At 32.3% G+C, this 12,192-nt stretch overlaps 1 protein-coding gene across 1 annotated transcript; it reads left to right on the plus strand.

Annotated features, from left to right (window-relative positions):
- Positions 1-5,448: 5,448 nt before the first annotated feature.
- LOC112513142 (probable inactive receptor kinase RLK902) lies at positions 5,449-8,310 on the plus strand. Its single transcript, XM_025119303.1, has 2 exons — positions 5,449-6,787; positions 7,477-8,310. The coding sequence occupies exons 1-2, from the start codon at positions 5,449-5,451 to the stop codon at positions 8,097-8,099; spliced, it is 1,962 nt and encodes a 653-aa protein (XP_024975071.1). The 3' UTR covers positions 8,100-8,310.
- Positions 8,311-12,192: the final 3,882 nt, after the last annotated feature.

The raw sequence follows: 12,192 nt of genomic DNA on the forward strand, positions 1-12,192 counted from the left end.
TATTATTATATATTATATATACTGTGAAAAATTATTTTTAATATTTACGATTTATACTTTTATAGTTATTTATTTATATATATACTATATATTTTGGGGTTAGGCTGTCCAAATTGTTGTATAATATATTTTGAATTAATATGTTCTTGGGTTTTTTTGAAATATATATATACATGTATTAATTCAACCTTAATCTGAGTTTCTGGACAAGAAAGAGGGTAAGCAATTGAAATTTCATTCTAAAACCCATCTTTTTTTGTCTTTTCATGGCTTATGATCTGTCAAATTTGTAGTTTTCTTTATTGGTTTTGAGTGTTTATCTTAAAACTCAAGTTTCTTGGTTCTTTGCTCTTGCTGTAAATCGAATACATTTGTGGAGTCGTTTAAATATGTTGGATTTTAAATATATTGAATTTTAAACTGTCATACAATTTTTTTCATCGATAGTCTGTAATTGGAACCATAACTATTATTTATTCAAATTGTATTAATATATAAAGACCAATTGTAACCCATATCATCGTTAAATCTTATCTTATAAAATCAGTAGAACTTCAAAATCGTTAAAATTTATGGCTCCCGCCGTATTGCGCGAATACACAACTAGTATATATTAAAAAAGAAATCAAAGGTAATGAGGTGACATCTTCTAATGCTTAGAACCCCTCTTATCTTTTTTCTCATTTTTTTGATTTTTTATATGTTGAATATGTTAAATACTTTTTTGCCCCTGGATGAAAAATGTATAGCTCATAATTAACACGGGTTATTTTTGTAATTTTGTATACCCAAGTTTAACCTCCAACTCTTGATTTGTTCTTCCATTTACTTTCTTTTATTTCTTAATGAAATTTATTTTTTAAAGCTTCAATAATAAACAAAATGAAATCATATAAAATCCTTTAGTGAGGGTTGAAGAATGTGAGAGTTGAAAAAGAATTCAAATATTTTAAAAGGTATGTAGAAATTATATTCATTAAAAAAATGTGATTTGTTATTACATATTTCTTTTTCAATATTGTTGGATGTGTTGTTATCATAGGATATGATTGTGTTTACGATTGGATCATATAAATTGTGTTTACGATTTGATCATATAAATTCGAATAGAATTTTAATATTTTATAATCACAGGATATGATAAACTTTTTTCGAATTTAAGCTTCATCAACAATAACTATTTATACACAACAACTATTTATTTATCTTTATCTCTCACACCCTCTCAAATTATATCTCTATTTTATACATCTCTAAATTTATTTTTTTCTCTTTGGTTTTTCTTCTATTTTACTATTGATAATCTTCATATTTTTTTTTTCACTTCTCCCATAATTTTATGTATGTTTATATCGTTATTTAGATTGCATTATAGTTTTTATGCATCATGTCATGAAGATTTGAAGAAGTTTCATGTTCTTTGGTTTTTCTTCTATTTTACTATTGATAATCTTCATAGTTTTTTTTTTTTCACTTTTCCCACRATTTTATGTATGTTTGTATCGTTATTTAGATTGCATTATAGTTTTTATGYATTATGTCATGAAGMTTTGAAGAAGTATTCAAGTTCAATATTTGTTTTTTTGGTTGCAATATAAGGTAATAATTTTATATTAATTTGTTTTATTATTTTGATTGCATTATAATTTTATTTATGTTTGTATCGTGATTTTTGTTTGCATTATAACTCTTATGTATTAGGTGAAGATTAAAAATGTTCAAGTTCACCATGTAATTTTTACTTATGTTGAACGTTTTTTGGTTTGCAGGTTTTCGAAGTCTTTAACGTTTATATATCAAGTCTTGAAAATTTGAACTTTTCAAGTTTGGGTTGTGGAAATTTTTGATTATCATCAAAAGTAAGGATTTTATGCAAGTTTGTTTTGTTATTTAGAGTGTATTAGAATGTTATATATGTTTGTATCATGATTTTGATTGGATTATATTTTTAAGCATGTTCTTATCGTAAGTTTAGTCGTATTATAATTTTATGTACGCTCATGTTATGATTTTGATTGCATTATAATTTTATCTATTGGGTTATAAAGATTTGAAGTTTTAAGTTTGGTATGCGATTTTTTACATATCGTATGATTGGTCCATTCACTATTGTGTTTTTAAAGTCAAGGTTTGTGTTGAAGATGAAAAATGGTACATGTACATCATCCTTTGAAGGAAACATATCTTTGTGTAGTATTTTTTATTCTTAAGTTTGTGTCAGATTTCTTAATATTTTCGTTGTTATTATTACTCATTTTATTTAGTTTTACAACTTTATTACTAAACAAACTCAATATATATATATATATATATATATATATATGTGTGTGTGTGTGTGTGTGTGTATTAAAATTTCACTAACTATATTTTATTTAACTTTTTCGAATTATTTGAATATGATTTGTTAATGATTTTATTAACAATTAATATATATTTACATAGACAATCCTCACATCATTAATCAAAGCACTCATTTAACCGCGCAACGCACGGTTCCCGTACTAGTTGAATTAAAAACTTTAAAATAATATAACAAACAATTTGTTGATTGTTTTAGTTTGTTATAACTGAAATTGAATCTACAATTATATTTATTATAACTAAACTTGACCCCACCACCGGGGGCTCTGCCCCCGGATCCGGTCGTTTAGAGGATTCGCCCCTAAATCAAAATAAACTCAAACATAACTCTTAATTGTTCTATTCCAAACTTAGTTATATAGTTTGGGGACACGTGTCATGTTTCTGAGTTATAAAAAGGTCAGAATTCTTGTGACTCAGAGTTATGCTCATAGATAATTTATAAACTTAGAAGACAACTCTGAATTTCTGTTATTCAGAGTAAAATCTAGAATTATTTTCCAGCCTAACAAAAGAACTCTGATTTTTTGTGTTTCAGAGTTAATGTTAAGAGTTTTCTTTTATACCTGAGGAAAAGTCTCAACTCATTTTTCTCATTTAAAATTCCCCGTGCAATACACGGGGTCAAACCTAGTATGTATGTATATATATTTTATAATTAAAAACTTTAAAATAATATAACGAACAATTTATTGATTGTTTTAATTTGTTATAACTGAAATTTAATCTACAATTACATTTATTATACCTAAACTTGATTATATAATTATAAGTAAAATAAAATAAGTCTATATATAAAGAAGCAACATGTTACGGTATTGTCACAAGTCAATGAGAATGTAATATATTTGAAGACGGAGGTAAGTATCTGAAAGAAGAAAAATATAAATTTGAGATCAATCATCAATCAATGTTAATATCAATATAATATATCAAAGGAGGAACCAAACAAATAATACAAAATATATAACATGATTGAAATCAAAATCAACCAAATAATACAAAATAAGTGAATATTTAAAAAGAGTTAGATATCTTTCAAAATTAAGAGAGTTTGTACAACTTTTAGGTTGACCTGTTTTTTGGACAGCCATCTTTTATAAAAAAAAATATACCAAAAACTAATATAAAAAATAACTTAAAGTTGATGATAAATCAACACCATAAAATTGGTAAAAATTATAGTTGTAAAAATAATATTTATATATCTATAATCTATATTTTTATATCTTTATCTATGTAAAAGTAATAATCATGAATAATCTAGTGACAACTTCTAAGCATTATAAATCATTTTTTTCACATTATTATTTGTATCTCACATTGGATCAAATAATGAAAAAGACATGTGGGAGGTGGATACAAAAAGAAAATGATCAATTTTTTTCTCAGTATTGCTTACATCCCGCATTAGATGATAGAATGAAAGTGGCAAGAGAGAGATTGCTACAAAAAAATGACTAAAAATGAAACAAACATTTTTTTTTTGAATCTCGACCTTTTGCTTAAGATCAAATATAGTACATGCTTTTAGTTTATATATTTGTCATGAATCTTATGTTTTTTATGTTTAAATCAAGTATATTATATGTTCTCAGTTTGATATATAATATATGATTCTTCAGCTTACTTGGTATTTTATTTTTTATATGAGAATGCACATTATACTACTAGATGATGTAGTTATTTATCCGTCATCTTGGTGTTATTACTCTCAAGGTTGGAAATGTAATATTTGTTTTTATCAGTTTAATATCTGATATGTGGGTTATTGACCCCAATAGATATTAATTTTATTGTTTTATGAGGGAACATACATTATTTTAGTTTGGTGATTTGGTTCTTTATGCATCATCTTGAGCTTCCACTATCGTTGCTATAACTTACGCATCGCTCAAATTTTCACTAATATTATGGAATGTTTTTTTTTCTTCATAACTTCAAATGAGATTTCAATTAAATTTGTTATAAAAATTAAAATCGTGACTTTATCACTTTAGATGATATTTTAGTTAAAACTGTGATTTCAAGTTAAACAAACTACTAACGTTAGTAAAAAATTTATAGAGTACATTGCAACACCGTTTTAGAGCATAATTAGAAAACTTAAATTAGTATAAGGTTCTAAGATTGTTTTCAACTTCTCCATTAACTTTTAATGTTAATGAGTTGTTATAACACATATTTTCCTAAAATTTGTTTAGAAGACGACTTCAAATTTTAGTCTACAACATTCATTTTAAAAATGATATTATCAACATCGCACACACACCTTTAGAAATCCAGTTTTAATTAGGGGGTGTTTAGGATTGCTTATTTAAAACAACTTATGTTTTTTTTTTTTTTTTTTTGTAAAAGTGTTTATTAACTTATGTAGTATCAAACCGGAGTTCTGTAAAAAAATGTTTGGATTAGTTTATAGCGGTACCAAAAAACAATAAGATGATAAGTTGTTTTTTAGTGTTTGACAAATTTTGCTTATATATGTAAAATGACAAAAAAAGACAGTCTTCTATATTATTGACTTGTTTGATTTTTTAACATGTAAAAATTTATTTTCATCATTTATAATAATTTATTTGACAAAAAATTATATCAATAAGATTAATAATTAACAAACATTAATAAAACATGGTTAAAATGGTAAACTGGTAATAAACAGTTTTTGATAAGCTTATCAAAAACTGTTTATTACCAATTTAACACCAATATAAACAGTTTTATTTTTCCTCATCCAAAAACTAGTATTTAACTTATCACCAATATCAAACTAAAATAAATCAAAAAACACCTAAAATAACCGATCTCAACCGTCACCTTAGTTTCCCAAACCTTATCTCAATTCTCACATTTTACCCAAAAGTTTTGCCCCCTATCTTTCTCAAAATTTGGACTCCCACCTCCGTCCAACTTTTTCTGATGAATACCCTACAACCAATCAGAAGCCGTCTCTCTCTCTCTCTCTCTCTCTCTCTCTGGAATTGTAGAGAGAAAGTGAAAGAGAGTAGTTCGTGATAGAATAATAAACTGGCTTCTTCTTCTACTCCTACTGCCATACCACTCTGAAACCATCTCTCTCTCTCCAAGATGAAGAAAAACCCTTTCTTTTTCTCTCTCATCTTCTTTTTCTCTCTCTTCATCGCCGGCAAACCAGACCTTGCCGCCGACAGGTCTGCCATCCTTGCCATCCGCTCCGCCGTCGGTGGCAGATCCATCCTCTGGAACATCTCCCAACCCTCCACACCTTGCACATGGCCGGGGGTATTCTGTGACAACAAAACCAATCGTGTCGTCGAGCTTCACTTCCCCGGAATGGGTCTCTCCGGCCAGCTGCCGGAAAATACCCTCGGCAATTTGACCCAACTCACCACCCTCAGTCTCCGTTACAACGCCCTCACCGGTGAACTCCCCGCCGATATCTTCACCCTCGGTAACCTCCGCAACCTTTACCTTCAGAACAATCTCTTTTCCGGCCCCATACCCGATTCGTTTTCCCCTCTTACGAATCTCGTTAGGGTTAGCTTCGCCAACAATAACTTTTCGGGCAACATCCCAAATTCGATCAATAACTTGACCCGTTTAGCCACATTGTATTTGGAGAACAATGCATTAACGGGTTCAATTCCTGATCTCACAAGAACTAATATAGCTCAATTCAACGTATCCAACAATCATTTAACCGGCGAGATTCCATCGAAATTCTCCGTTTTCCCCGATTCCTCCTTTTCCGGGAACTCCCTCTGCGGAGGTCCGCTAATAGCTTGTAACGGGTCAGGATCAGAACCCGGGTCAGGGTCAGGATCAGGATCAGGATCAGGGTCATCCAATAAGCTCTCCGGCGGCGCCATTGCCGGCATCGTCATAGGATCTGTACTTGCTCTTCTGCTAATCCTGCTAATTTTATTCTTTTTGTGTTGTAAGAAGAGAAAGCAGAAGGAGGATCCGCGGGCGAAGGATTTGGGCGTGGCAAAACAAGTGGAAGTTGAGATACCCCATGAGAAAGCCAGCGAGAATGTTGACAGTTCGAGAAGTGGGTATCCATCGTTAACGGCGGCAGTCGGCGGTGGAGCCGGTGGTGCAAAGGGGAAATCCGGGGAGGTTAGTAAGAAACTGGTGTTCTTCAAGAAGAACAAGGATCTAGCTAAGTTCGATTTGGATGATTTGCTCAGAGCATCCGCGGAGGTTCTGGGAAAAGGCACATTTGGTACTGCTTATAAGGCGTTGCTGGAGATGGGTTTTCCGGTGGCCGTGAAAAGGTTGAAGGATGTAACAATGGCGGATAAGGAATTCAGAGAGAAAATCGAAGGTGTGGGAGCTATGGATCACGAGAACTTGGTTCCATTAAGAGCTTATTATTGCAATGGTGAAGAAAAGCTTCTGGTTTATGATTACATGCCCATGGGAAGCTTATCTGCACTCTTACATGGTAAATTATCACTTCACTTTTTCTTCAAATCCGCCATTAATATGACATGCAACTCACTATACCATTTCCTCATTCAATTAAGCATATGGGTTTGAATCATTAAGCATGTTCTCAAAATGCTAATTAACTCATTGAATTGTGATGCATTTTTGATCGAAAGATGATGGTCCTGAATCATGGAAACAACCCATTTGGTTATGCAAGAAATTGTGGATCTTGAAGTTTGGTAATTTTGAGTACTGAATTAGAATGTGGGTGGTCAACTGTCATTTTCACAACTGTCCTTTGGTATTGAAGTGAGATTAAAGCATCTTGATTGGGGTTTAATTTAATGGGGTAGTTGAGTTTCAGCATTTCCCTGCACAAATTTATAAGATGTCCAAACACCTATTTTTTTAAACATAAATGATCTGTAAATTGGCTACCAAAACTATATGCAAATAAGGTCCGGAAACCAAAGGCTTCTGCTTTTCGGTTGAGATACGGCCCACCATCTTGCGGGAAAAGTCTAGAAGATTTAGATATGTCAATTTGTGGATTTGTCCCCATAATTGGTGAAAAACAGCTATTTTGCATTAATTTTTGAGTCGAAAATGGCTCCTGTATCTTTATATACAATATTTGGGAATTTTGACATGAAAATATTGGGTGATAGAATGTCTATGAACTGTTAATTTGTTGTGCCACAGGAAACAGAGGGGCCAGTAGAACGCCGTTGAACTGGGAAACGCGTTCCGTGATAGCCCTCGGAGCTGCCCGTGGAATCACGTACCTACACGCACAAGGCTCAACGGTCTCCCACGGCAACATAAAATCGTCAAACATCCTCTTGACGACATCCTACGAATCTCGTGTCTCCGACTTTGGCCTCGCACAGCTTGTGGGTCCCAGCTCCACACCGACCCGTGTCGACGGATATCGTGCACCAGAGGTCACGGATATCCGCAAGGTTTCCCAGAAAGCGGATGTGTATAGCTTTGGAGTGTTATTGTTGGAGTTGTTAACAGGAAAAGCACCGACCCATGCTCTTTTGAACGAAGAAGGGGTCGACCTTCCGAGGTGGGTCCAATCGGTGGTCCGAGAAGAGTGGACYTCCGAGGTKTTTGACCTYGAGYTRYTMAGGKATCARAATGTCGAAGATGATATGGTTCAGTTATTGCAATTGGCGATCGAATGTTGTGCTCAGTATCCTGATAAGAGGCCGGGAATGGCAGACGTAACCAACCATATTGAAGAGATTTGTCGTTCCAGTGGATCGCAACAGCAAGACCAAGAACAGAACGCTTTGAACGATATCGTGAGCGACTCGTGATTTTTTCGATTGTTGGCTAATTGAATTTGTTGTTTTGATATTATTGTTTTGTTTTGTCGTTGATTATACACATTTTGATATTGTAGTTGTTTTAGTAAATTGTAATATGAAATGGAGAGAAATCTCAATGCTATTTTTTGCTTTGTTTATGTAAAAACATGTTTTTTTGTTTCTTTATTGTTTGATGTATACATGAGACGTATAACGTTGAGTTCCGATGATATTAATCATATTCTTTTACAAGAACGATAAGAATATGAACCTTATTTACTTTCATTTATGTTTGCATCTATTCGTGTCTATCATAAATGAAACTTCAGCAAATTTATGTACGTAAAAATAGATGATGATGAAGTTAGATAAATATATAAAAAGTATTTAAAGGGCAATGTTTTTTCTATTATTATTATTATTATTATTATTATTATTATTATTATTATTAAATAAATAAAATATCATCTAAAGACTAAGAATCTTTCTAGTATGGATATACACATAATTATTTACAAATACAATAAATCTTACAAACTTATAAACTGATTTTTCATGTGCTGTTTCATAGATAAAATAATACGTGTACAAATGCAGTGCTTATAAATGTTCAGGAGTGGTTTGCGTGTGAAAAAACAATCATGATTGTTTTCCAAATTGAACAATAATGTATAAACACTACATTTTCATGTGTGTTGGTCATAGAAGAAACAACATATGAAGACAAGTTTCTAAGTTTTTACAAGTTATTGGATTTGTAAAAGAAAGAAATCTCTCTCTCTCTCTCTCTCTCTCTCTCTCTGTGTGTGTACATACATGATACATACATACATACATACATACATACATACATACATACATACATACATACATACATACATACATACAGAAAGAGACCAATGTAGGTCCCATATTTAACTAAATGAGGACCTTAGATATTGTGATATATGTGAGAACATATGTTAATCACAACTCAATTAGATTGATTTATTATTTAACTAATAATAAAAGGGTGTTTAGTCATTTTCTATTTTGGATGACAGTTCATGCAGCTAAATATTAGTTACCATCTCTTTATCCATTCTATTTATTTTAAACCTTAAACAAGCTCACCTCCTCTCTTTCTCTCCCTGTCTCTCCCTCCCCTCTCCCTTCTCTCTCTCCAAAACTGGTCACCAACCACCATTTCCTCCAACTCGCCTCTCTTCCCTCTCTACTCTGGCGATGTGATCTTTTTTAGCGTTGTTACCAAAACCAAAATCTGCGAGATCCCTCTGCCTTTCACCTTCATATTTGCCTTCATGTCAAAATCACTGCCTCTGGTGACCTCTTTTTCCTCTTCTGTTGATCCTCTCTCTCAAGTAATTTGATGATATTCTTTTTTACCTTATACGAATTATTTATGTTTCTGTCTTTTAGTTCCAGCGATCATCACTGAGTCTATTCAGTGATCGCTGAGAACATGTAATGTAAATCCATCAGCGACAGCAATACTTCAAGAAGACAAAACTCACACCAAAGAACCTTCAGCGAAAATCGAAGACTAAAACTAAAGATTAGAGACTGGCGAGTTCGTGATCTGAAGCGGTATTTAGTGATTAAAACTTGGTCTACACATGTATGAAGACTGCCCAAGCCTCAGCGAATGCTAAAGAGACCTTCAGGTTATTCCAGCATTCAGCGATCAAAAGAAGCTTGTTGAGTATAATTGTTTTGTCTTGTCTTTATACACACAAAGGACAAACCCTTACCCTTTCTAAAGCATAGTACGGTACAGAGCCGATTAGTTGACTCTACTACCCACCAAATCCATGAAAGGATGTATGCTTATGAATAGACTTTTGTATTGTTCACTATAGCAAAGGATAAGTCTTTCTCTAAAGGCTTGACATGTGTTCAAACCCTAACGCGTTGCATTAAATGTGCACTTAATGCAATAGGTATAAATGGATGTTATCTATCTCCATCCAAAGATACCGATACTTACTCTTGAACCCTAACTTATGTTCATAAGTAAAAGAACACACATCTAAGAACACAATACGCTTATTGTCAAAAGCAAGTTAGAATCCCTTTTTAGTATTATAAATAGTTCTTACCTAGAAAGAACTTACATCCTTCTAAGTCTTATACAACAAATCATTTCTCTTTGCTAAGAATTAGTGTGGAACTTAGATTTTTTAGATAGGTTATATTTACCTTATCTTTCCGCAAACAATCTTGTAAAATCTGTATTGATCATTCTTTATCAATATATATTTTAAATTTGAAAAGTTTACTGTGTTTGTATTCATCCCCCCCCCCCCCAAACTATTATACACATCTTGTAGATCGTTGGGACCAACATCTTCCTTCTACAATATTTTTTGGTTCTTCTAGTTAGATCAAATTCGTACAAACTTGTGGTATTGATGTTGATTTTGGTTATGCTATTGATTTTTGTTAGGGTTTTTTTTTATTTTGATTTTAGGTTAGGGTTTTTTTATTTTGGTTCTGGCAGGGTTCATGATTTGATTTTAGGTTAGGGTTTTCATGTTAATTCTTAGGTTATGGTTATTTTTCATCCCCATTTCTCAATTTCAGTTACAGTCCAACAAATGTTCACAAGTACAACACAAGGTGCTTGCAGTGTGATATTGAAGGTTTATGTGTTTCCTATATCCAACAAATTGTCCAAATCAGACACCTTGTAGAACTCACATGTGTTTATAGTCTGATATTAAAGTCACATTCCCTAATTGACCAAGCATACGAACATTTATATGCTTGAATTAAGTTTGTGACCTTCCATACTTTTTAACCTAATTTATGAACATATTGTGAACTTGATGTATGGACATTTGTAAACCCTAATGCATGAACATGTTGGGTTAGAGAAGAATTATTCCTAATGTGTTCACAAGGTGACCTGATGTCAACTTTGAGTATGCACATATTGGATTAGAGAAGACTTGTGCATCTCAGGCGTGGTCACAGGTTGGAGAAGAGAGGAGCAAAAAGAAAAAAAAATGTGAAATCCCTTGATGTGCCTTCAGTCATCCTTTTATTTAAAAATATGTGGTTATATTTTAAAATAAAATTGCAAAAACTCCCATGTTTATTTATAATCATTAATTTATTTTGATTTTTAGTGGTTTAAATTAGTTCTCATTGTTAACATAAAAGGAAAGATCTTTACATGAAAGGCCTCGCGCGCACGCACGCGCATACACACACACACATACACATACACATAGGGAAGTTCCATCAGGAATCCAATATTGATAGGAATTCGGGAACTGTCCACACCACGCTACAATTCCCTATCCAGAGAGAATAATAATCATGAGTAACACATTCATAATGCATAGGGAAGCACTATTCATCATGAAACACACATTCATGATGAATATGGATGCGTCATAAATGTGTAATTAGTAATAAATCACACATTCATGATGAATAATACGTCTATATTTCTAATGAATAATGTCATGTTGTAATGTGGACGATTTCTCAGGTTTCTAATCAAATATCACGGTTCTTTATTGTTAACTCCACAAACCCATATTAGTCAATCAAATGTCACGGTTCCTTATTGTTAACAAAGACGTTTGATTTTAGGATTAGGGATATTTTTGTACTTTTAAGTTCTTATAATCATATCCCGATTTTAGGAAGGTTAATTATGGATGATATGGGTTTTGATATTGCAAATTAATGAGGGTTATTTAGGTTATTATGCCATTCTTTTTATATATGAAATTGGATTCATTGGTAAGTTATGTGTAATAAGTTCATATATGAAATCCAACTGGTAATGATTATGTATGTTAAGTGGTATTAATACAGAAGTTCATTTGTGAACATTTGAGGAGTGTGGTTTATTCATGTGTGACCATGGCTTAGAAGTTCATACACAGCTCCGAAGTTCATAAACGGCTACGAAGTTCATCTATGAACATGGCTCAGAAGTTCATACACGACAAATAATTCAACATATGCACACAATTCATATATCGGTGGTGTGAACAATTTCCTAGATGGGAATAGTGAACAATTTCCTAAATTTGGACAGTTTCTCAAATGTGGAGAAATTATCAGGATATTAAACAGTTTTCTA

This window comes from Cynara cardunculus, assembly GCF_001531365.2.
Source record: "Cynara cardunculus var. scolymus isolate 2C chromosome LG 5, CcrdV1, whole genome shotgun sequence".
Taxonomy (NCBI): domain Eukaryota; kingdom Viridiplantae; phylum Streptophyta; class Magnoliopsida; order Asterales; family Asteraceae; genus Cynara; species Cynara cardunculus.